Source organism: Aotus nancymaae, unplaced genomic scaffold, assembly GCF_030222135.1.
Source record: "Aotus nancymaae isolate 86718 unplaced genomic scaffold, 86718_ANA_hifiasm-v0.15.2.pri h1tg000038l, whole genome shotgun sequence".
In the NCBI taxonomy this organism is placed as follows: Eukaryota; Metazoa; Chordata; class Mammalia; order Primates; family Aotidae; genus Aotus; species Aotus nancymaae.
This window is the reverse complement of record NW_026988452.1, coordinates 3,376,652-3,404,023: the sequence shown is the minus strand read 5'-3', so window position 1 is coordinate 3,404,023 and position 27,372 is coordinate 3,376,652. Positions and strand designations below refer to the sequence as shown.

Sequence of the window (27,372 nt, the reverse complement as noted above, 5' to 3'; positions counted from 1 at the left end):
TCATAATATGATAAATGTAAATTAAAACTATAATGGCGTACCAGTGTTCACCAACTGGATTGCCAAAGATCAAAAAACTTGATAACACTGTACGTTGGCAAAGAGGCTCATATGTTGCCATGAGACTATAAATTGGGATAACTCAAATGGAAGGAAATTTTGCAGTATCTGCAAAATACCTGCTGCATATATCTTTCAACCCTGCTATTTGATCTGCAGGAATTTTTCTTGCAGATATATTTGCCCGTATGCAAAGGGACAGGTGTAAAGACCATTCCCCGAAGCATTGATGTAATAATAAATTAGGAAACAATCTAGATGCTAATCAATAGGGCACTGGTTAAATTAATTATGAAATGGTCATAAAGTGAACCACTTGCATGCCCCTAAACAGGAATGAGGAAACTTTTTATTTACTGATAAGAAATATCTCCAGGATGTGTGCTTCTAAAAAGAGCAAATAGATCAGTGTGCAATGGCATGTTGATATATGTGCAGAAAAAGGGCAAAAGGCATTTTTTTTAGTACTTTCTTATGTGTGTATAAGTGCACAAGTAACTGGTAATATTGTTTGCCTCTGGAGATGGGAACTGGAGGGATGGTGAACATAGGTGAGCAGGAGACTTAAATGTTAAATCCTGCGGCCTATCTATTATTTTTATCTTTAAAAACTAATAGACAAAAAGAGGGGATATTGGCTTCACCATTAACCAGCTGTATTTGTTTTCACACAATAATACCTATCTCATAGTTTGGTTTTGATGACTAAAAGGACCCAGCTCAATGGCAAGCTTGTCATAAGCATTCAGCAAGTGGCAGTTCTTACAAATGAATTACACTGCAACCAACAACTTCAACCTAAGTATTTTATTGTGAACAAATGGTGAAGTTTTATCATATTTTAGCCTAATATAGCAAAATCCCTGCCTTTTAATTTTCACAGTAAACTGAAACACTGTGTGTCTATTATAGCTGAAGTCCAGAATTGCTTAATATTAACAGTAATCAGATCATCTTCTTGTTCCAACAACCAGCTAGGAACTTAATTTGAAAGGAAGACACCTCACTATATAACTTAACGTTACTATTAGTCAAACAGATGAATAAACCAAAAAGGAAATTGTACACATTTTTGGTAGGAATGTGAAGATGTTATCAGAGCAAAACAGGCTCACATCAGTGTGTCAGGACATCAGTGAGGCAGCATTCGATGCGACCCTATGTGTCCCTGGAAATTTGGTTGGAGAAAGATGGGATCATTTATATTCTGAGGATGATGGAGGTGAGATGCAGAAAGATAAATTGATGTCTTCAAGGCCACACATTGACTGATATGGTTGAGGAAAGAATCTGTATGTCCTGTCTGTTCTTTGCTATCTCAGTTCCCAGATCACACAGATAAGCAGGGGAAAGACACAAGATTGTCCTTCTGGGCCAGCTTAGCTCAGAGTACAAATTTTTGCAGCTACAGCAAGAATAGCAGCTATCCAAATAAACACGGTAAATTCTCTTATTCACTTCAAGTCGATTCTGACAGATAAAGAAGTAAGCTCAATCAGCTTTATAAATAAGAACGCGAAAGAAGGGTTGTATTCAAATGATCTTTATTCCTGCCTCCAAACAACTGAGGCTAAATGAAACCATTTCATTCCCCATCCCCCAGGCCTGACAACCATTTGATTGAATGTGAGGCAAGCTCACTGAACCATACAGAATGGAACGAATGAAGTATGAGTGTGGAGCCAAGAGCCATGGAGACCAGCTGATAGATGGAGAAGTTCAGGGCAAGGTCATTGCAAGTGGCCTCAAGTCTAGAGCAGGCCTCTTGAGAGCCAGATAGAGACAGCTGGGGAGGTTCCACAGGGGCTACAGAGAGGATGTGCTGCTGTGTCCACATCATGGCAATAGTACCAAGCAGAGTCCTAGAAGGTACCCTCACACACCCACCTCCAAATCAGTTCAGAAACATATTCTTGTATAGACCTATCTTGGGTAATAAAGTTTCATTGGTTTTCATCCCTATTAATACAGGAACCTGTTAATACAAGACCCCAGCCTCCTGCAAAGCTCTTTTCCCACCTCTTTCTGGCAAGAATCTTGACAAACACCTAAGGCAAGCATCTTGACAACTAACTGTGGCATCTGTGGATTTTTTTCACTTTTCTTCTTCTGCTCTCGCATCACAAGAACAATCTGGGCACTGTGCATCCACTCACCACATCCATCCCCCTGGGTACCACCACTGCATTCTTTGGGTGCCCTCCTCTCCTCCTGAGGTCCTCTGCTCCACTAGGCACTACTGCCCTTTGCATTGGCAAAGCTGCCTTCCACCAGCTTCCCCACTGGTACAAACCCAGCACTGCCCTGTCAGGGACAGGCTGAAGGTGAAGCAAGCAAGGCACTCCCCAGGCAGGCTTGTCACAGGCATTCAGCAAGTGGCAGATCTTATTGGGGAAATATATGTCCCCAGTAGTATATGTTTGTTTGTATTCTTAAGGGTTAACTTTTCTAGAATATTAAAACGTCTGAAAGATATTGAAAAAAGTAGCTATATTAAACTCACAACATTGTTTTATGTTTAAGTATCTAATTTATAGTGAAACCAGAATGTTACTTTTCTGGCCTAAAATGGAAGCAAATTAATCAATAATATGGGGTATATATGATATTTTGATATAAGTATATGATACATAATAAATGCCATGTTGGTAAAAACGTGGCATGCCCTATGCTTTGTACCCTAGATACATTATTTTTGTGTAGTCCTTAAAACCACAATAAAGTAGATTTTTTTAACTTTTAAAAAACTCTGTAGATTGGCCGGGCGCGGTGGCTCAAGCCTGTAATCCCAGCACTTTGGGAGGCCGAGGCGGGTGGATCACGAGGTCAAGAGATCGAGACCATCCTGGTCAACATGGTGAAACCCCGTCTCTACTAATACAAAAAATTAGCTGGGCACGGTGGCGCGTGCCTGTAATCCCAGCTACTCAGGAGGCTGAGGCAGGAGAATTGCCTGAACCCAGGAGGCGGAGATTGCGGTGAGCCGAGATCGCGCCATTGCGCTCCAGCCTGGGTATCAAGAGCGAAACTCCGTCTCAAAAAAAAAAAAAAAACTCTGTAGAGACAATATTTTAACATAGTATTTTTTAAAATAAAAATTGATGCAAAAAATTCATAATGAACTAAATTTACAACTTTCAAGTAAAAACAACTTTCATATAATGTCATGCTGAGCCATATTAGAGACTAAGACACAAAGAAATATTTTTAAGGATTTTTTCTAGAATATTAAAATGTCTGAAAAATATTGAAAAACAGGAAAGTAGCTACATTAAACTCACAACATTGTTTTACGTTTAAATATTTATAGTGAAACCAGAATTTATTGTAATGTTACTTTCCTGGCCTAAAATGGAAGCAAATTCATCAATAATATTTTCAAAATTTACTCTTTGCTTATCTCATTTTCAGTTGAGAGTTTTGAATTCTAATAAATGAGTGATGGTAACTCTCAAAGTGTGATGCACATAAAACTTTAACAAGAGATATGAATATACCTCCTGAATTTGAGAGTAAATGAAAAAGAAACTGGACATGTATGAATTATTGTGTGAGAGTGTCAGTTATTACAGGGAAAGTACATACCAATAGAAATTAAGGAGATTATAGGTGTCCCAATTTTACATGTGAAATGGAAATATGAGAAATAAAAGGCCCTTATACATTTAAAATTTTTATTTTTAATAAATATTATAAATTTATTTTTACACAGTCATTCATGTGTCTTGTAGAAAATATACAAATACATGTAAATCAAAAGAAAAAACAATTCAGATTGTCATAAAGATGATCGTCCTACTGTTTTGTTGTACTTTTTCTACACATTTTTGTCTGTATATACATAATGCATAGACAAGAAAGGGGGAGAATTGGGTTGGTGCAAGGCAGCCTGGAGAATTGCCTTGTTCTCAGGGCTTCCAGACAGAGTGCTCCAGGCATCCTGGAATGGAAATACAAGACTTCTTATGTTAATCTCCTTTGGCAACACCCTCACAGATACAGCTCTGCACACAAACCCTCACCTGACTTAGCCTCAGAAATCCCAGAACCTCACTTCTGCCATATTCTAGTAAATGAACAACTCACCAAGACCAGAACAGTTTCAAGAGGAGCGGGAACTTAGACTTCACCTCTCTGAGGGAAGTGTAGCAAAGAATTTGTGGCCATCTTTTATCTGCCCCATCCCAATGGAAAGACACTTCGTCAAAGCTCTACTTCAAAGCATCCAGAAGCCCAGAGCTCTGAGTCCCAAACACAGACACAGCCAAATCACAGACTCACTTGGGCCAGGATTCCCCACTACTCCAAAGGCCCCTTTTGAGTGCTTTCTATGACATCAAGATCTTTTGATCTTGACAGCCATGAAAGGCTCTGTCTGAGGAAGAGGGAGATTTCACACTTGGTTAGCCCATTAGGAGAAAATCAGGACTAGTCACCATTGTGGCCAGGGCTGGTGCAGTTGGTGACATGGAGGGAGAAGAGGGCCAGTTCAGCAGTGACTGGAAACCTGCCTCCCCATGCACCTGTGCCAACCCACACCTTTCTCTCAACGTTTGTGTTTGGTTCTCTATTTAAGGCTTCTTAGGGAGGCTTCCCTGGAAAGAAAGACTGGCTTTTCAAGGTGGATATTTAGGATTTGGTGTAACCCTGGCAGGGGTATTGTTGCAGAGTTATGGGTATGAAGGAAATGGATTGGATCCAGAGAGGGTGAGTGCACTGAGACCAGCAGGATGCAGCTGGGAAGAAGGGCAACTGGGGTCTGCACACAAACCCCCACCTGACTTGGCCTCTGAGGTGTGGCCGCTATGCCAGCAGGCATTCTTAAGTAAGCTGCCTTGTCATCTCCTCATGTCTGCCTGGCTCTGTTTCTTTCTTTTTTCAATCGCCTCCCTCATATAGAAGAGGTCGTACAGTGGTGATGGATTCTGCCTCTTACTGGTCATATATCCTCAGGCAGGTTATAGAACTTCAGGTTTCTCCTCTGTGAATAAAGTGCTTGCCCCATAGGGTTGTTGCAAGGGTTGAATGGGTTGATCATATGAGGCTTAAAACCAGGCCTGGCACCCATACCCATGGTACATGTGATCCAGTGGAGGTGTGGAGCTTTGCAGGCAGATGGAGCTCAGATCCCAACCCTGTCACATACTAGCTTGTATTGTTAGTGAAGGTTCGCTAAAGGGACAGAACTACTAAAATAGATATATAAAGGAGTTTATCAAGTATTAACTTACACGATCACAAGTTCCCACAATAGAATGTCTGCAAGCTTGAAGAGCAAGAAGGGCCAGTCTGAGTCTCAAAACTGAAGACCATGGAGTCTCATGTTCAAGGGCAGGAAGCATCCAGCACAGGAGAAAGATGTAGGCTGGGAGGCTAGGCCAGTCTCTCCTTTTCACGTTTTTCTGCCTGCTTTATGTTCACTGGCCTCTGATTAGATGGTGCCCCCAGATTAAGAGTGGGTCTGCCTTTCCCAGCCCACTGACTCAAATGTTAATCTCTTTTGGCAACACCCTCACAGACACAGCCAGGATCAATACTTTGTATCCTTCAATCCAATCAAGTTGACACTCAGTATTAACCATCACAGTAGCTATGTGACCTTGGGCATCTTATACCTCCTTCAGGATCATTTTCCTTCTCTGTCTCCCTCTAATTGCCGTAGGGATCAGAGAAATTGCACATAGAGGGCCTACAAGCAGCTGCGGGTAAATCACGCGCACATCTCCTCTCTTCTCTTCCAGGCTTTTCTTCCTTCTCGCTGTTTGTCAGTTCTGGCATCTTACCCTTAGCAAGATGCTTCACATTAATGGCAGTTGTCATGTATCAACTGAACACGACACTTCCAGCCTCTGAGGCATATCTGTCTGCAAATTCCCAGTTACATACTCAGGGGTCCCAGAGTGAGGGCTGTTCTCTTCCATCCAGACTCAGCTTCTCATGACTTTTCAAAACTGATTGCTCTGACTCTGTGCTCAAGGGCCTTCCTGCTGTCAGGGCTGAAGGATTCTTATCTTCCAAGCACCTGGATGGCATTCTGTTGTTTTCTTCACAGCACGGAATCAGTACTACCTTATCATGGGCTCTTTAGGACCTGCCCAATCTACCTCAAACTCCGTGGTTCTTAAAGTGCGATCCGTGGACTTGCAGCATCATGTCACCAGAGAAGCTATCTGAAATGCCAGTTCCCAGACCCCACCCATACCTCCTGAATTGGAAACTCTGGGGTGGGGCTCAGCAAGCTAGCTTTAATAAGCCTTCCAAGAGATCCTGATGCATATTCAAGTTTAAGGACTGCTAAAGGTTAAGAAACACCTTAGCCCCCAAATCTAGCATTTTGTTTAAGATAAAATGTAAGAATCAAACACATTTCCTGCCAAGTCTGTTTTTCCTATTAATTTACTGATTACACCTACATCCTTTCAAAAAGGAGTGAATGAGGGCTTAGGATCAAACAATGATGTTGATAACAAAAAAATAGCATGTATTGAAAAGTTACCTTGGTGAGGCACTGTGCTGAGTAATTCCCATGTGTTGTGTCATTTAATCTTTATAAAAATCTGATGAAATATTTATTCTCTTCATTTGCATCTGAGGAAATAAAATTTCTTAAAGGTTAAATACATTGCCTACAACCAAATTTGAAGGAGAAAAAAACTGTTTTTTGCTCTTGGGGTTTTTGTTTTGTTTTTTGCAAACTCTGTCACTGTACCTTGAGTTTATTTGAAGGTCCCTGTATCCAAGGAACTATTTAGAAATAATAATTCCTAAGAGTTGAGTCTCACTAAGCAGAATAGGAGCAAGTGATGCTAGTGGCAAGGCCATCGCTGGGGCGTCTCCTCAATGCTGAGTAGTCAGTTGGGTGAGCTGCCAACAGCAGGTGACAGACCCAGTTGGAACGTTCCATGCAGACCTCAGCAGGCGGGAGACGGTGCACACGGTCATTGAGGGAAACTGTGCCTGCACAGCTTTACTCTACAAAAACATGTGACAAACATCTGAGTCCCAAATAGATGTCAGTTGTTGGCCCTAATGGGTAGTAAACCAAGGTCCTCCTACTGCCTTATATGGTGGTCCATATAGAAGAGCTTTTATTTTTACTTCTTTAGGAAAAAAAAAAAAAAGATCTCTTTTGTTTTACTTCTTTAGAAGAAAGCACCTTAAAATATGACTTAAATCTAACAAAGATTTTGTTTTTTCTGAGATTAAATGGCTGCCATTTTCTTAGTGCTTAGCTATGTTCAGGTTCTATAGTAGATGCTTAAGCATATTAGGTCAATGATGCCTCATAAAACTGCACCAGATAAAGATTAGCATCTCCATTTTTGCAGGTAAGGAACATGGCACCCAGAGAGGTTAGCGACTTGCTTTTGGTCACTCAGGCGGTAAATAGTAAAGTGCAGTCTGACACCCAGCCCAGGTTCTGGAGGCACCAGGATGCTTTTCACAGGCTGCAAACGGATCCCAGATACAGTTCCTTTCTTCCTTTCTTGTAGGCAAGTGGGTCACAATTCTACAGACTTAGATTTCTACTGGAAATGAAGGCCACTTGCTATAATCTATGAAGTGAGTTATTAGGGTTACTAGGATCTAGTGCTCATAAGCTAACATTGGTATAGGTGCCAGGCATTTCCCACCCTTTCCTTTCCCCTGCTCTGCTCTGTGTTCCTGAGATTGGACGGTGAGGGGGTATGGTGCTGATCCTCACAGGCTGTGCTATGCAGACTCCTTTCTCAGCTTGGCCAGTATCAGGCTATGCAAGGAGGTGGGAGAGCAGAAGGAAGACAGCAGACAGGGTACAGCATATTTCCTGTCTCTCTGCCTGAGGCAGCATCTCTAGAAGCAGCTGCACCTTCTCTGTGGCCCCAGCTCCCGGCTCTAGGATACTACTCCTGATGATACTGCCTGTTCCCTCATCCCTCTGGCCTTGAGTTGGGAGAAACTTCTCTATTCCTAGTCTCTGAGATGCCTCACCATTCTCTCCCAGGAGCCTTAGCTGTTTCATCGTCTGTATAACCAATCATCTATATTAGAGTCCCTCTGAAAGACCTAGAATGCTTTCTCTTTCACTGATGTTGAGTGTGTTATCAGTGGTTGCTGAATCTTCTCATTCTGTATTCTTAACCCCTGTTAACCTCGGTAAGGAAGGCACCAGGTTCAAGAGGCCAAAGAAAAGACCCAGAACCAGCAAGCAAGACATGGGGTTTTATTAGGGGCTTACATACAGGGGAGAGGGTCCAGTGGCAGCAGGCTGGACAGGGGAACTGACTTATGTACAGAAACAGTCCAGTGGTAGCAGGCTAGACCACATATCCACCTCCCTACAGTCCAGTGGTGGTGGGCTAGACAATATATCCACCTTCCTACAGTCCAGTGGTGGTGGGCTGGACAACAGAATTGCACAGCTTGTAGCCACAGGCTGGGCAGGAAAACCACAACCACTTCCAAACAGCATGTAGTTTATGTAGCATTTTCACTTAACACCCTCTCCTTAGCGACCTCCACCTAGCAGTCTTCATTTAACCAAAACTCAGGGCCTCAATCCCCTACATGGCATGTGTTCCACAAGACAGGCCAGGGGTTGAGATGTTTATCAAAGATAAAGAATGAATCTCCAGGTTGGCAACACCTGAATTCCCCAGCTTGGAACACACATTCTTGTGTATCTGCCATACAGGGACATTCTAAAGGGTTGCTTCAATTATGCCATCAGGTGCTTTCACTCTGCATACACAAACCAAAGCACAGCTCACAGATCACATGTTTACCATTTTCAGGAGGTATACTTCATTTTTCACAAATCATCAAAGTCGTTTTAAATTGGTCATGGATTTTAATTGCTGCTGTGCTTAGTTTTTTACCAACAAAAAATGTTAGTTTAGCTTCATCATTCTCAGTTTAGTGTGTCGCAGATTCTTTGGTGTACCTTCTATGTAGAATGATTTGAATTTGTCTTAATAGTATTATTAGCATTGTATTTTCTTATAACTATTGTGTCTGAATTTAGGAGTAGCATTTTAATTATTTACTTCTTTAAAACTTTTTATAACCCTGTTCAGTTCTTTTTCCTTAAAAAAAAAAAAAAGACAAGGGGAGAAACAAGTTAACTATCTCTTGTCCTACTAAGTGGATTTTGTTCAAAATTTTTAAGAAAAAAAATTATAGCCCGGCGCAGTGGCTCACTCCTGTAATCCCAGCACTTTGGGAGGCTGAGGCAGGTGGATCACTTGAGCTCAGGAGTTTGAGACCAGCCTAGCCAGCATGGTGAAATCCCTGTCTCTACTAAAAATACAAAAACAATAAAATTAGCCGGACGTGGTGGCGGGCACCTATAATCTCAGCAACTCAGGAGGCTGAGGCAGGAGAATGGCTTAAACCCAGGAGGCGGAGGTTGCAATGAGCCAAGAAAGCACCACTACCCTCCAGCCTGGGCGACAGAGTGAGACTCCATCTCAAAAAAAAAAAAATAATCATGGCACCTCCGAAAACACCCAGCTAATTTTGCTACACATGGGAATCTTGCTAAAATGCAGATTCTGATTCAGCAGGTCACAGTGTGAGTGTGGAGATCTGAGATTATGCTTTTCTATCTAGCTTCCAGGCTGTGCCCACGCTGCCGGTCCGCTAACCACACTGGGAGTAGCAAGATCTTCAGGATCTCACAGCGTCTCTCCCGTGTAAACTCTTAGTTTGCACAGTGCCCTACTGTGCTGGGGAAGAAGGCCTAGGAATGCCTTGCCTCTTCACTGGCAGCCAGGGCCTGAGCCGTGTTTCACGTAGGCTGTCCCCTCTTTCTCATAACTGTATTGTTTTAGTCTAATGAGCCGAAATCAGTCTGGCATTCCTAGGTGAAACTTTAATTTGATTGTAATTTCAATGCTGTTCTGTGTGATTCCAGTCTGTCTTCTAATGAGAATACACATGTTTATACATTTACTTGTGTCATAGAAAAAGAAATTCGAAAACTGCTTGCACAACAAGTGCCTGGAAGTAATTAGTATTTGCAGTATGATGTTAAGTAGGTTTTTTTAGGGAAACAACACAATGATATTAGATTTTATTCTGACTCTTTGATGCATGCAGCTTTCTATTTGCTTGGACTCTGAAGCAAAAGACCCAATTTGCAATAAGAACACTACTACGATTTCTGGAAGAAAACCTGATCAGATGTCACGGCACTGACCCAAGAATGATGTCTACAGTCTGTTCCCAGAATTTGCTTCTAGTTCAGTCAGTGACATATCAGCAAATTACTTGTTTGCATTTTTCTCAGTAAAATAAGGATAATGATCATTTATAGCTGCGATATACCCATTACTGGCTTGATACTACCTGTGTACCAAGGAGGTCCTAAATCTATATTTCTAGTCCAAATTTCTACCCTCTTAAGAATATATATATTATACATTTATATGTATATATATCCAGTCTGGTATATCCAAATGCTCACCAGGTCTTAGTACCTGGGGATGTGATGGGCACCCCAAATATAATTGTCCTACCTAAATTTTCTGCCTTCCCTCCAAACCTGATCCTCTTCCTATATTCCTATCCTGGCTAGTTAATGTGACCATCACAACCCACTCTTCCAAGCCCAGGAGCATCACTTCCTGTTACACTGTGAGCTCACTGGAGCAGCACTTGGTCTTAGCCTCCTTCATAACCCCAGTATTTTGAACTAGACTTGGCACAGCAAAATGCTCAAAAAACATGCCTGTTTAGAACTAAACTCCTTAAAGATGGATGATCCATATAGACCTAGAAGTTATTTATGAGAATTATGGAGAATTGCCATTGTGAAAAATTACAACACCTCTACCACTCCCCATGCTAAAAAAAAAAAAAAAAAAAATGGGAATACTGTTTTTCTGTTAGTGATTTCTATGCCAGGGTATAGTGAACTCCCATGAATCTAAAATCCATGTAAGCAAAGTTTGGTAGTGTTTTAATTCTTATTTTTGTATTCTGTACCAACTCTTATCTAGATTTATCTCTGCATTTGTCGATTAATTTTTTTGCCATATTTCTTGTAGCCTGTCACCCTCACTCTCTGATGCATTCCTGCTATGTACCAGTATCGTAATAGGTGCTTTGTGACATTGTCTTTATTTCACAGCCTGTGAGGTAAATTTTATAAACATCATTTTTAATGCGAAGCAGGTTCAAAGGGAGTATATGACTCTCCCAATATCACAGACAAGTAAGTGAGGAGGGTAGAGCTTCCATCTTATTCTCTCTGTGGCTACAGTCCTTCCTAATACACTTTAGGGCATATCATCTTCCTTCCTCTTACTTAGAAAGTTTCATCAAAGTTGTATCTTTCTTCTCTATTTATAAAATAGTATATATTTATGCAATTTGAAAAATTAAAGTTACCCATAATACCCCAGTTACATTTTGGTACATTATCTTTCAGAGTTTTCTTTTTCTATTTATAGCTATGTTTTTAAACATACCACACTGTTTTAATTATTATATATTTGTAATATATCTTAACATCTGATAGGATAAGTTTCCCCCTTTCCCATATTTTCTCTTTTTTCCAAAACTTTTCTTAGCTAGAAAAATATCCCTAATTTTTTTTTCAATGAGAGCTTCTCTTCATCTTCTTCTACCTCATGGGAAGGGCCCCTTCTGAATATCTAGTTATACAAACAAGGGTTCTCTCCATGTAGAAAAGACTTCTTTTGAAGTAGCTTGGGTTGGGAAGGCTGTCAATAAATGATAGCAAAATGAGTCTAAAATGTGCTTATATAATTTTTTAAGAATTTAGTTACAGAAGAGAGCTTTACTCCAAAGCATGTCACCCACCAGTTGCCACCTAAGAAGTTCTCAAATAAATGTTCTTTCCTCCCCTTAACTGCAAGCCCAGCAGATAAGCCTGTAGCTGTGAAACAAAAGACTGTTTTTGCCACCTGCCCACCTGTAGCTCCTAAAAACGGTGTTGTCACATTTTCCTTCCTCAAGAGGTGGGCTGTTCAGTGGCTAAGCAATTCTCTAGAAGCCCAAGAGCTCTGGGAGTGAAGTGTGAGGCCAAATTTGTAGATTTTTCTGGGCCAGGGCCTTGAGCTGGACTAGGCAGGGGCCCTGGGTTCCCCTGGGATTTTGTCCTCTCAGTGACTCTGATACAAGATGAGACTCTTTGGGAAGCCCCACCCTGGGAGCATGAGAGTACTGCCCAGCCTTTCCTTTTCAGCATGGACATTGGCCACCCAGAGAGGAGATCGACTATTTGAGGGAAGGAGGAAGTTAGTCTCTTTAATCTGTGAAGATGCTTATTTCTGATGGGAGGGAGCATGCAGTCATTACTCCTGCTGTTTGTTCAATGTGCAGCAGAGCTTCTCATCTCTGCCTCCCAGACCCCACATCTGTATTAAACCCCAGCTTTCTTCACCTATTCCCTTAGACACTCTCAGAGAGGGACACCTGACCCTCCCTATCTACATTACATATACCTCCTCTAAAGCACTCTTGACAGTGGTGAAGATAGTGATTGCTCTTATTGTGTCAGAGATGAGTATTTTACTTCAATTCTTCTGTCAACTACTCACAGAACCCAATGTTGCCATTAATAGCCCTGTATTACAGGTGAGAAAATCATGGCAGAGAAAGGTTAAGTGATTGGCCCAAAGTCACACCAGTTAAGAGGTGGCAGAGCAGGGACTAGAACCCAGGCTCAGAGCCTGTGCTAATAATGGTGCTACTGATAACATGTACTTCAGACTGCATGGTGTTTTGTGCTAGACTTTGCAATATGCTTTATATTCTACCTGTCATTTAATCTCAACAACCAAATTGTAGGAGTAGGAGCTATTGTCATTTCCCTTTGATGGAGTTCAAGGCACCAAGAGGTAGAATAACTTGCCTGACGCAGCACTTCCAGACAAAGAGAGCTCCAGAATTTGAATTCTTTTCTCCCTGGCCCCAGAGCATTGTCTTTATCCATAGTACTGCACTTTTCCAGTATAATTCCAAGGGACTTGCCCAGCCTGTCCTGGAACACATCACTTACTCATTCCTTCCTTGAAGGGCAGCTTCAATAGTGAGATGACCACACCCCAGCCTCTTGCCTCTGGCCTTTAGGGCATTCTCTTATCCTGACAACTGTATGAGCTCTTGCAGGACGGATCTGGTCATACATCTATGTTATAAATTTATTTACATCATCTGAGCAGCAGTCTGTCACCCTCAACCTTGCTTTGTGTCCCATCAATAAGATGCTTCATTACAATTATTCTCCCTAGGGAAATGGAGCAAAGTAGAAAGGCAGGTCACCATAGAATTTCCAAGAAGATGTGTGTTTGGGAAAAAACACTTCTTCCAAGAAATGATGCTGTTGCCCACATTGGGGCGCATGTACCCTCCTGAGAATAACTCATTTGCAGCATTTGATACAGGACAGATGCACAGAGGCCATGCAGGAAAGCTGTGTTCACTCTCATTGAGACTCTGCTCACACTCTCAGTGGGTACCAAAGGTCTGGCCTTTCTCTGAGAGCTCTCAGTTGAGCTATCTAATTCTTCCTGTAGCCCTGTAAGGCACAACTTATCCATATTTTGCAGATGAGAAAACTATAGCTCTAAGAACTTAAAGTAATCAATTCTAACTATGTTGTCATTGGTAAATTTTGAAGATTTGCTGTTGATTTTTTTCTAAAAGACCATATTAAATTTTTCAATTTTTAGAGGAATTATACCATACCAAAAGATAAAAATCAAGAAATGTTTAAACTTTTTAATTAGCTAGTTCTTAAAAACCATGCCAGCTTTCTCTTTCTCTGAGAAATCTTAAGAAGTTATAAATTTCCATGCCTTTCTTCTGACATTAAGGTTTTTTTATTGACAGATAATGTTACGTATTTGTGGAGTACACAGTGATGTTTTGATACATATCAGGTGTAGTGATCAGACTGGGGTAATTAGCATAGCTATCATCTGAAACATCTATCACTTCTTTGTATTGGGAACATTCAATACTCTCCTTCTAGCTATTTGAAACTGTATTATATATTATCATTAACTATAGTCATTAACTATAGTCATCTTCTGGTATAGAACACTATAACTTATTCCTCCTATCTAGCTGAAATTTTGTATCTTTTAGTAAATCTCTTCCTGTCACCTTCTTCTCCCTACCCTTCCCAGCCTCTAGTATCCTTTGCTCTACTTTTTACTTCTATGAGATCAATTTCGTTAGCTTTCATGTTTGAGTGAGAACATGCTGTGTTTAGCTTTCTCTTCCCGGCTTATTTCACTTAACATAATGTCCTCCGGTTATAGCTATGTTGCCGTGAATGACAGAACTTCATTTTTTTTTATGACTGAATGATATTTCATGGCATATATAGACCACATTTTTGTATTACATCATCTATATTTTAAAATTATTCTTTTTGGGGGTTAAACCTTATTGAAGTATAATTTACGAAGAGTGTGTTGCATCCATTTTAAGTGTACAGTTCAATGGGTTTTGACAAATATATACAAACATATAATCACTACTACAATCAAGATATAGAACATTTCCAACTTCTTGAAAAGTTTCCTTGTACCCCTTTGCTGTCAGTCCCACTGCTGGCTCCATGTAACCAATGATCTGCTTTTTGTCAATGTAGATTAGTTTTGCTTTAAAATCTTATATAAGTGGAATAATACAGTTGTAATTTTTATTTAAGTATTCTTTTATTTAGTATAATGTTTTTGAGGTTCATTCATGTCATTTATATCGGTAGTTCCTTTTTTCCTTTTTGAGACAGCATCTCCTTCTGTTGCCCAGGCTGTTGTGCAGTGGTACAGTCATAGCCCACTGCCACTTCGAACTCCTGGTCTCAAGCAATCCTCTTGCTTCAGCCTCCCAAGTAGCTCGGACTATAGTCGCATGCCACCATGCCCAGTTAATTTTTGTATTTTTAGTAGAGATGAGTTTTTGCCATGTTGCTCAGGCTGGTCTTGAACTCCTGGATTCAAGTGATCCACCCACCACAGCCTACCAAAGTGCTGGAATTACAGACGTGAGCCACAGTGCCCTGCCAGCAGTTCCTTTTTATTGTTGAATAACAGTCCATTTGTGCATACAGTTTAATTTATTTATCCATTCACCTGCTGACAGGCGTTTAATTGGTTTCTATTTTTTTTGGCTGTTATGAATAAAATTGCTTTAAGTTTTCTTGTACAGTCTCTTCGTTTTTCTTAGAAATATTTCATAGGGACTTGCAAACAGAAGCCATTGTCTGTGTCTTGGGCAGTGGTGAGACAAGATAGTGGATCTCTATGCCCCATGTACAAGTCTTGGTGTAGAAATATCATTTCTGTTGAGTTCCATACCTGATAATGGAATTACTGTTTTGTATAGTAATCACTGTATATTTAAACTTATAAGAACTCACCAAACTGTTTTCTACTAGCAACATAGGAGAGATCCAGTTACTCCACATCATTACCAGCACTGTGTATTGTCAGTCTTTTCAATATTAGCCATTCTTTTTTTTTTCTTTTTCTTTTTTTTTTTTTAATTGCCTTTTAGGTTTTGGGATACATGTGAAGAACATGCAAGATTGTTGCATAGGTGCATACGTGGCAGTGACAGGGAAAATGTGGCACATATACACCATGGAATATTATGCAGCCATCAAAAACAATGAATATTAGCCATTCTTATATATACCATATCTTTCATCCCTTCATCCATTGTTAGACACCTAGGTTAATTCTATATCTTGGCTGCTATGAATACTGCTGCACTAAACATAGGGGTTCAGATATCTCTTCGGTATAATGATTTCCTTTCATGTGGATAAATTCCCAGTAGTGGAATTGCTGAATCACATTTATAGTTTTGTGAGAGACCTCCACACTGTTCTCCATAGTGGCTGTGCTAAGTATAGTCCCACCAACAGTGCATAAGAGTCCCCTTTTCTCTGCATCCTCACCAGCATTTGTTTTTTGTTCTTTTGATAATAGCCATGCTAATTAGGGTGAGATACTACCTCATTGTGGTTTTGATTTGCATTTCTCTAATGATTAGTAATTTGAGTATTTTTTCACATATTTGTTGGCCGTGTGTGTATGTCTTTTTTAAAATGTTTTATTTTTGTGGGTACATAGTAGGTGTATATATTTGTGGTGCACATGAGATATTTTGATACAGGCATGCAATGCATGATAATCATGCCATGGAAAATGTAGATCCATCCCCTCAAGCATTTATCCTCAAAATTAGATTGTGTTACCATCTTAATTTTATGATTTAAATTGTTTTAAAATTACAATTAAATTAGTATTGACTGTAGTCACCCTGTTGTGCTATCAAATGCTGGGTCATATTCATGATTTTTTGTACTCATTAACCATCTTCATCTCCCTCCTCACTTCCCACTACCCTTCCTTCTCAGCCTCTAGTAACCATCCTTCTACTCTCTATCTCCACAACTCCAACTGTTTTGATTTTTAGATCCCACAAATAAGTGAGAACATATAATGTTTGTCTTTCTGTGCCTGACTTATTCATAATGCAGTACTGTTCAGCCCTGAAAAAGAATGAGATCCAGTCATTTGTATGTCTTTTTAAAAAAAAAAAAAAGTGTTTTCAGATCATTTTTCCATTTTTTAATTGGATTGTTTGGTTTTTTGCTGTTGCTTCAGTTCCCTGTATATTCTGAATATCAGCTCAGTGTCCAGTTAATAGTTTGCAAATATGTTCTCCCATTCTGTAGGTTGTCTTTTCATGCTGTCAGTTGTTTCCTTTGTTGTGCAGAAACTGTTCATTTAATTCCATTTGTTTATTTTTGTTTCTGTTGCCTGTGCTTTTGAGGTCTTATTTATAAAATCCTTATCCAGACCAATGTCCAGAAGCATTTCCCTATTTTTTTCCTAACAATTTTATCACTTTAGGTCTCACGTTTAGGTCTTTGATCCATTTTAAGATGATTTTTGTGTGAGGTGGAAGTCTAGTTTCATGCTTCTGTATATAGATACTCAGTGTTCTCAGCACCATTTGTGGAAGAGACTCTCCTTTCCCCAGCGAGTGTTCTTAGCACCTTTATCAAAAATCAGTTAGCTGTAGATATATGGATTAATGTTGGGGTTTTCTACTCTTCTTCATTGGTTTCCATGTCTGGTTTTATGCCAGTACCATGCTGTTTTGGTTACAACAGCTTTGTAGTATATTTTGAGGTCTGATAGTGTAATGCCTCCAGCTTTGTTCTTTTTGATCAGGATTGCTTTGGCTATTTGAGATCATTTGTGATTCTATACAAGTCTTAGGAATTTCTTTTTATGTCAATGAAGAAATTTCATTGGTATTTTGATAGACATTGCATTGAACCTGTAGACTGCTTTGGGTAGTATGCTGTTGATTTTTTAAAAGCTTTTGCATTTTAAGAGATTATCATGCTTAAGGTTATGAAACTACACAGAGCTAAAAATCTTTGTGTGATCATCCTCAGGGATGTCAGGAATAACTTGGAATCTCTCTTTCTTTCTTTCTTTCTTTCTTTGTTTCCTTTCTTTCCTTTTCTTTTTTTTTTTTTTTTTTTTTGACATAGGGTCTGGCTTCATTGCCCAGGCTGGAGTGCAATGGTACAATTTTGGCTTCTTGTAACCTCTGCATCCTGGGCTCAATCTATCCTCCCTCCTCAGCCTCTGGAGTAGCTGGGACTACAGGCATGCACCATCATGCCTAATTTTTGTATTTTTTGTAGAGATGGGGTTTTGCCATGTTGCCCAATCTGGTCTCAAACTCCTGGGCTCAGCAATCTGCCTGCCTCGGCCTCCCAAACTGCTGAGATTATAGGCATGAGCCACTGCATCCAGCCAACTTGGAATCTTGTAAAAAATAAGTCAGGGAAATCAAGCATGGACAACTCTGGACAGTTCACATTGGAAAGCTTTTCCTATAAATCTCATCATGAGGAGAGCATCTCCCTTCCTAAGCCACCTCTCCTACTCACCTACTGAAGCTGAGAGGCAGCAGCTTGATGAGAGAAAATGCCTGGGAAAGAAAGCAGGTAGATTTTGATTTCTCATCCATTTGTGGGAATGATCCAGAACCCAAGACCTGTGGGACACTGATAGTCCAGCCATGCCCAAGATGCCTTTGGCCTGGCTTTCCAAACCATCCTTTCCTCACCTTGTACTGTTTGAACAGATTAATCCAGCAGCACTGTTGGCAAGGGCCCTGGTCTGTTTTGTAATCCTTATACGTCTAACACAGTCCCTGGCACATAGTAGGCCCTCAATACATTGTGAAAGAATGAATGAGTGAACAAATGAATGAGTCCATGCGCAGATGCAAGATTCCATTCTGTCTTCTATTTCAGCAGGATGCTGACACAGAAGTTTTTCTCATGTAGCCTTGCCTGCAGTTGTGCATGTTTAGCTCGAAACCAGACACCTGAGCATGGGCTAGGGAGCAGTACACTCAGCCAGTCCACCCTGGGTGCTGAGGTCCTCCCAGCCCTCTCCCCACACCTCTGCCCCATGGACCACATGCATCCTGTGAGTTTCCTCTGAGCCATGAGTTTTTAAATAAGTGAAATAAAATCACTAATATCAAATGAGGATGATAATGACTGAGCCTTCCCTGGAAGCTCCAGGGAAGACCTTCCAGAAAACCTCTCTACGTGTTAACTCTAAATCATATCATAATCTAAAATACATTACTACTTTTTCCTGGCAGAAAGTAAATTTAGTTTTAAAATTGACCATAATTGTGTATATTTATGGGGCACAAAGTGATATTTTGATATATATACATTATGGAATAATTAAATCAAGCTAGTTAACATGTATGTCTCACACAGACTAATTTTTGTGTGTAACATAAAGCACATTACTTTTAAGTAAAAGTTTTCTGCTCTCTAAATTGACCTGTGATTTTGCAGGTCATTCCCCAAAGATTCACTGTTGTCTTCCACCTCCCTGCAGCCCCAGGCTGGTGCCCTGATTCCGCTCTGAGACTTGAGCAAGCTGAGGCATTCTATTTTAAGTTCATTAAAACGCTTCAGAATGCTGTAGAGTTTTGGTATAAACAGTGAATGGAGAACTCATGTGATGATGCACTTGAAGTCCTCCTAGGCTATCTAGAACTTAGAACATGGTATTAGGACTCTTGGTTGCAAATAATAAAAACTCAACTCAAAAAGACTTGAAAAAAGAAGAGAATCTGTTGGCTCATGTAATGGGAAGGTCCAGGAATTGACTTCAGGCTTGAGTAGATACAGGTGTTCCAAGTATAACAACAGAATTCTGTCCCACCCCACTGTCATATCTGCTTTTGCACCTCTAAGCTTTCATTCTGCCATGGAGCCAGCCCTGCAGAAAGGGAGCATCTATTACCAAAATCTCCAGTAGAAACTCCCAGTTCAAACCCAAAGGCGGGCCTGAGTCATGAAACCACCACCACTAGTGCCAGGAGTAGTACCCACCCTTCCAGAACTACATAGACTAGGTTGGAGAGGGAGGGAGGAGTGTCCCAAAAGGAAAAGAAATGTCCCTTTTTGAAGAGTGAGGGACACAGTAACAACTCTCTTCCACTGATACCATGTGGACCCTTGGAACTGCAGAGCTGAGCCTTTCTGGTGGCCAGCTGCTCAGAGAGCAGGGCAGTGTGTGGAAGAGGGAGCCTGGAGAACATTTCTGTTCTGCAGTTGCATTTCTTTTGGGCTTTTAAAGATATCAAATAAATCATAAGCCCAGAGGACATGATTTCCAGAAGCAAGGCTTTCTGTATTTCCTTTCTTTTCTGTTATATTATTCTAAATTCTGAAAATAGCTTTATCAGTGCTTTTTAAGAAAAAATGACAGATGCCTCTTGTAATAAATTAAAATTCTATAGAAAAATAAATTGGAGAGAGAGCACGAGAGCGAGCCTCTGTTCATGCTGGGTGCCTGTGAATAGTACTTGCACATGGTTGCAAGCTCCCAGTTTTTAATCCCTGCTCAAGCAGTTGCTCCTTTGAGCAAGGAGCTCACTCTTTCTGCATGTTGATTTATGCATCTGTGAAAAGAGGACTCATCATTTTAGAGCTATTAGAAGAAATTATCAAGCCCTTTTCTGATGCCAGGCACCTTACTATTTGTATTATTTAATCTTCAAAACAGCCTGATAAAGTGGTTACTGTCGTCATCCCTGTCTTATAGATGAAGAAACTGAGGCTTAGAGGGATTAAGTAGTGTGCTCAGGACCACACTTGTAGTAAATGCCAGGGCCTGGGACACTACCGCCAGCCCCCGCACCCATGTGCCTACCACTGCACTGTTCCCTGCAAAAATTAAATAGGATGATGCAAGGAAAACTTTTGGCACAGTGCCTCAGACACAGCAAGTACTCAAAAAATTGTGCTTATTTTTTCATAATAGTGATACTAATGATATGATGAAGTTTTATGTGAAAGAAATTATGAATTTAGTATATTGTGTTTGATAACTGCTTTTTCTCCCTCCGTAAGGAAGACAAACCTCTCAATTCCATTTTTTCTGCTGAACCAGAGGAGACAAGATAATGCTTGCCTTCTGTCCTTTCATTCTCCTTCCTGAGCTTATTTGGGGACCAGAAGTGGGCTTTGCCATGGGCCAATTGGCATCCCTTTCAGGGGTTTCTCTTTAACGTGAGGCCACTTTGAGAGGGACTTTAGAATCTCACACCATGGGTGGGAAGTGTACATTGGTGCAAGCTTCCTGAAAGAGTCACATCTTTGAACCTGGCTGCTTTACTTCTAGGATCCACAGTTATGGATATGTGAAATCATTTGGCTGGCAGCATATGCGTCACAGAACCATTTTTAATGCAGAAGAAATGGGAAGGATTCAAGGTCCAAAGATTGGAGATCAGTTACATAAAGCTTGCTGTATCTATACTATGGAGAACTCTGAGGTGACTGAAGATGTCATGAGAGAAGATTGTTCAACAACATTGCAGTCAATCAGGAATACTAAGTGGAAAAAACAAGTTATGAAACAATGTCTATCCATCATGTGCTGGATTTTATTGAGTGTCTACTAGGTGCACTTTAGTGGTCTAGGCACATGGGATACAGGAGTGGTAAAAAAAATTCTGTCTTCCTTGAGCTTATGTTCTACCTAGGAGGGGAAACAGATAACAAACTAATTAATTAACTGTTAATTAATATGTTGATATAGTGATTATTGTTATAATTACTTAATCATAGACAATAATATATCACTAAACAGCAGGTACAAAGAAGTATTCTATGAAAATATGAGGAATAAAAATCAGAGTAAGAGGACAGCCATGGTGGCGTGGTGGTGGTGTTTTAGCAAGGGTGATCAGGGAAGGCCTCCCAAGGGAAGTGATATTTGCACAGAGACCTGAATGAAGTGATAGATTGAGCCTGAGACTATCTGTGCAGAACTGTGTTATAGGCAGAGGGAAGAGCAAGATCAAAGCCAGTGTGAGAATGTTTGTTAAAAGATAATGTGAACACTATGTGTACTGAAAACACACATGTGCTCAGGAAAACCCATTTGTGGCCTTTTCTCTTCATTGAAGTCACTGTTTAAAAGGGGCACCTCCCCACTGCCACCATCACTGTTTCCTGGCCACTCCAGGTGGCTGCCCTGCTGCTGCCCCACAGCCCCTGTTTGCAAAACTTTGTGGGAAGAGGGAGCACATCCTCCCTGTTGCAAAACTCAGTCTCTCAGAGCCACGCTGGCCCTGGAGCGCCTTCAGCACCAACCAGCTTTAGACTGACTTCTTGGTCCCTGCCTTCTCTCTGTGCCTGCATGAATACACACACACAAATACACACACATATACACATGCATGCACACAAATACACATGAGCACATGCACATTTGCATGCGCGCACGCGCGCGCACACACACACACTCTCTCCCATTATGAGTTCCAGGACCCCTCCGAATCTTTATGTAGGCTGATTACAAACACCTTGCATGGAAGTCTGAAAGAACACTCATCTAATGCCAGGTTCCGGTAGTAGAACTTTGGGTAGTTTTCTAAATCTTCTTTTGCTTGTTTTTGTTTCAGTGTTTTATAGGAATACATGTACTTGGTTAAAAGAAATTCGGACATTAAAAGATGTTAAAAGGATTTTATGTCCCCAACTTTTTGCCAAGTCCCAGTCCCCGAGAGAATCACATTCAAACATTTCTGTGGGCTACCACTATACTCCTAAATAATATGTTTATCTTGCCATTTATTGATTAGTCTTTAGACTTTCATGAATAGTTGACTTTTTCCTATCTCCTTACCTTCCCCTTGAAGTTTTATTCAAATTTCAATTATATGCTGGTGAACTCTATGGCTTTGATAGCATATTGAAACCCTTATCTTTTGTATATATACCTTACACAGTCTGTCTTGACTGCATTCTGTAAAATTTTGACTCCATTCTACAAGATGGGAAAATTAGCATCTCTGAACTACCCTCATCATTCTCTTTCTCTCTACATCCAGGTTTCTATCAGGCTATCAATGATTTTTAATTTTTCTTTCAATAACAAATGCAAATATCTTGACAGTATGCTCCTTTTAAAAATGCTTTATCTATAAATAGGGTGAAAATTAAACAGTTTCTAAATTATATAAATATTATTTTCTAGAGACCAAAGTCATGACTTAAAATTCATAAAGAGAAAAAAAAAACTGTTATTCTTGGCTGCAACACTTGGGCTACTGGAAGAAAAATGGGTCATCATCTTTCTTCTTCCACTCAGTTTACAAAATCTTACAACTTTTAATTTGCTTCATAGATAGAGCATATTTTCTTGAGCTGTTTTTGGTTTTGGTTTTCCCAAAGTTTCTAATGGCTTTTCTTTACTCTTGTTGTCAAAAGAAAGTTGTGGCTCCTTCTTCACCACTTCTCTTCATCCATGTAGAGTCTTAATTATACATTTATTGAATGGCCCATTTGGGCCTACATTCCAGATCTACTGCACAATCCCAGGACTTCTCTTCACTGTACTCCTGGGACAGTTTTCTTCTTTTTAGAGTCCCAAGATCCTCTTCCTTGCATGGCTTTTGGTTGTCCTGGAATATACCTTGAGAATTTTCTTTTCCAGAAAGCAATCTCACATATCTGAAAATATCTTCATTTTGCCCTCTCAGGATGATGGTTTAGCTGAACATAGAAGTCTAAGGTCACGTCATTTATTCTTAGAAAATCTATGCTATACTGTCTTCCAGCATTAATTGTTACTGATTAAAAATTTTAGCATCATTATTTTTGTCCATTTGCAAAATACTTTTTTCTGTCTGAAGCCCCTAAGTTTTCCTTATCTTTGAGGATCTGAATTTTCATGAAGATGTAGCAGGGTAGGTTTGTCTGCTTTATTTTGTTTTATGTTTCATTTATTGTTTGAGCAAATTGGTAGGTCCTCTTAACCTAAAGACTTTTCCCTTTCTTAGCTTGGGGAAATTTTCTTCTATCATGTCTTCGATTTTTTTCCCTCTCTTTCCTTTTCTGTTTTCTCCCTTTTCGGAATTCTGTTAGATACTGAATCTCCTGAATTGATCCCCCATGTCTCATTTATTTCATATATTCCATGTTTTTGCTTTCTTATTCTACATTCTAGAAAATTTATATTTATTATAACTTTTAGGTCTTCTATTACATTTTTTATTGAGCCTGTTTTCTATTTCCAATAAGTTGTTGCCTGTCTTCTACTTATATTTCACATCACCCTCACCTGTTACATGGATGCAGTATCTTTTTAAATCATTATGGATAGTAATCAGAATTTAAGTTACTTTCAATACTCTGAGTTACCTTTCTTTGCCCTTTGTTAATTGTTGTTAGTTTATCTCAGCTCTTTCTTCTTATGCCATTGTATTGTTGCAAATGTCTGGTGATTTCTGGTCATCTATTCATATTTTTGAACAAAGGATTTAGTTGGTGAATAAAGATAACTAACATGGGCCTCCTCTGCCATTGGGTAGGTAAGTATTCCCAAAAGGGGTTCAGGGCTGAAAGGTGAGGGTGCTTACTGAGAGCTCCAAGTTTGTGAGTTAGGCAGTCAATTGTCAGGCTTTGCTTTGGTGTACAGGGATGGCATCTGATGGCAGGCATGAGGGGTTTCCCCAATGCCGAACAATATGGGCGTCTGTATTAGTCCGTTTGTGTTACTAGGAAGGAATACCTGAGTCAGGGCAATTTATAAAGAAAAGAGGTTTATTTGGCTCATAATTCTGTAGGCAGTACATGAAGGTGCCAGCTTCGGCTTCTGGTCAAAACCTCAGGAACCTTTTACTTACAGCAGAAGGCAAGGGGAGCCTGTGTGTCACATGGCAAGAGAGGGAGCAAGAGAGAGGGAGGGTTGTCACACTCTTTTCAACAACCAGCTCTTTAGTGAACTAATAGAGTGAGAACTCACTCATTACCACAGGCAGGACACCAAGCCATTCATGAGGGATATGCCTCAAAAGCCCAAACACCTTCCACCAGGCCCACCTTCAGCACTGGGGATCACATTTCAACATGAGATTTGCAACTGGGACAAATAGCCAAACTGTATCAGCTTCGACATGGTGTTAATCTCCATACTGACATCCTAAATCTAAAGTAGATTGTTCAGCTTCAGTAGAGAACTACTTTATCTTTTGGGCCTAAGACAAGTCATCCTTGAACCAATTGCCCATTTGTTTGGGAGTAGGTCTGAGGGACCAAGAGGCCTCACTATTACCTACACAACCATTAAATTACTTGTCTGAGTATTGCCATAATCCAAACCTGCTCTCTGAATCAACCAACTCAAAATTTGGCCTTCCAGCTAGAGTCCAAGCTCTTCCATCTGTTCTGAAGGACACTGTTCTTTGTTACCTTTATGCTATCATTGTCCAAGTCTCTGATTTTGCTCTCACCCCCGTTCTTCCCTTGTATAGATTGTTTTTTTTTTTTTTTTTGAGACGGAGTTTCACTCTCGTTACCCAGGCTGGAGTGCAATGGCGCAATCTCGGCTCACCGCAACCTCCACCTCCTGGGTTCAGGCAATTCTCCTGCCTCAGCCTCCTGAGATTGTTTTTTACCTTTGGGTATCTTCTCACATTTCACTGGGGTCTGGAAAAGAAGAGCAACTAAATGTGGGCTTGTTCTTCCATCGAGCTGGAAGCCTTTATGTTCCTGCTGCTTTTCTGAATTTTCTAAAATAAGCGTGTATTATTATATTTATAATAAGAAAAATGAGAAAAACAGCTGTTTTTTAAATGGAAAGGCTTTAGAGATTTGTTCTCATCTGGCATAAAAGAGAAGAATCTTGCCTTTTTTATTTTTTTTTTTGAGATGGAGTCTCACTCTGTCTCCCAAGCTGGAGTACAGTGGTGCTGTCCTGGCTCACTGCAACCTCTGCCTACCAGGTTCATGCAATTCTCCACTTCAGCCTCCCAAGTAGCTGGGATCACAGGCGTGCGCCACCACACCTTGCTAGTTTTCATATTTTTAGTAGAGATGGGGTTTTGCCATGTTAGCCAGGCTGGTCTTAAACTCCTGACCTCAAGTGACCCACCTGCCCTGGCCTCCCAAAGTGCTGAGATTACAGATGTGAGCCACAGCGCCCAACCTGAACCTTACCAATGTATCAACCATTATAGCATTAACCTGGAAACTACTTTTCCACAGTGCTTCAATCTGAATGAGGAAGAGGCTGGAGAATTTTGCTGTCTTCCTTGTGCTTTTTATTTTTCCAAACTGAATTAGAAATATTGTTAATACAGTAAGAATATTAAATATAAAGCCTACTATTAAATGGCCAGAAACTTTGTGGTTTAAAATGGCAAGCATTTATTGGCTTGTTCTTTGGAGTGACTCAGCGGATGGTTCTGCTGGTCACACCTAAGGTCACTCATGTGTCTCCAGTCAAACTCGTGGCTGATGGCTTCTTCACCTGTCTGGGAGTTGGCTGGCTATTGGCTGGGGCAAGAGGGATGATTGGGCCAAGTGTGTCTCATCACACAACAGGCTAGCTTGGGCTTACTCATGTGGTAAAGGTTGTGGGATTCCCAAGAGCAGCAACAGAGGAAACTGCAGGGCTCAGGATTCACACATCACTTTCACCATTTTCCATGGTCAGAGAAAGTCACAGGACCAGCCCAGAATCAAGGGGTAGAGAAATAAACTTCACATCTTGATGAATCGAGCTGTGAAGCATTGTAGCAGTTTTGCAATTTGCCATTTAATAATTCTAATTTTCTGTTGTCTATTTCTGTTTTCCTCAGGCTTCTGAGGGCCCAGTCTCTGGAATGGTTCTACAATAATGTGAAGAGCCGCTTCAAGCGCTTTGGCAGTGCCAAAGTTCTGAAGAACCTGTACAGGAAGCACCGGCTAGAGAGTGGCGTGTGCTTCGACATTCTAGGTACTCTCACTGCCTGCTGCTCTTGGAGTCTTTGGTGGGCTGGTGGATAGAAGGTCTGGCTCAGAGGCCCTGAACACTGGAGGACACTAACCTGGGACAGAGAAATTTGCTTAAATATCTGGCACTAGTGAGAAGCAGAAATAGAAGGACGGATGCCAGAGACTCTGCTAAGTTTTGACTCTTTTGGTTCCCGCATCCCCACTGGGCTAGAGCTTACAAGTTAGAAGCTGTGAAGACCTAAGTACTTCTACATATTGTTACTATTTTAATCTCAGATCCAAAATTAGGTATCCTTGATCATCATCCCTTAATGATTAAAACGTTGGAAAGTTATTTGCCCTTGACTACAGAGAGACTACCTCTATGCCTGGCGGGCATGCCCTCCACCTTCCTTTCTTCTTACTCCAAAATTCTGTTCTTATGGCCCAGAAGATGATGTAATGGGAGAGTTAGAAAAGTGTCAGCTTCCTCCCCGGAAACTTGAAGGATGAATTTTACCTGTGCTGTTTTTATACAATTAAGACAACCAAGTTAATTGAAATGAGAAATTATATTCTTTAGAATATAATTTAGATCAGACAGTAGAAAAGAATGGTAGTCAGAATATGGACAACATGCCTTCCGAAAAGGCTGTTACTTTCTATCTAGTGGCAGTTATTTTTTTTCATCACTTGGCTAACACAGGTAAATGCTTTCTATCCATGAGAAACAGGGAAGAAAAAAAAACAACTCATCCATCTTATTGGGAGCCTTTTCACCATCATTATTTTACATTGTTGTTTTCTCAATAAAGTCTTTAGTTGTGTCTTATCTAAAAATATGCCAGCCACTTAGAAAACGAGGAAAATAGAATGGAAGCAGTAAACATTAAACATGGAAAATCATTAGGGCATTCTGTTGTCATGAGAATCTCTGTCTTTCAGACTGCCCGGGAAAGCTATAACTAAGAGAGCAGTGCTGAAGTTTTCCACATATTATGTTTATCACCATT

The 27,372-nt window shown here is 40.4% G+C and overlaps 1 protein-coding gene across 5 annotated transcripts in view; it reads left to right on the top strand.

Moving 5' to 3' along the window:
• Positions 1-27,372, top strand: part of MYRIP (myosin VIIA and Rab interacting protein) — a 398,497-nt gene that overhangs the window by 270,378 nt on the left and 100,747 nt on the right. For all 5 annotated transcript variants that reach the window (XM_064360111.1, XM_012460146.3, XM_012460147.3 and 2 more), the window contains one exon: positions 26,245-26,381. In XM_064360111.1, coding sequence (XP_064216181.1) covers positions 26,245-26,381 — 137 coding nt within the window. The remainder of the gene's footprint in view (positions 1-26,244; positions 26,382-27,372) is intronic.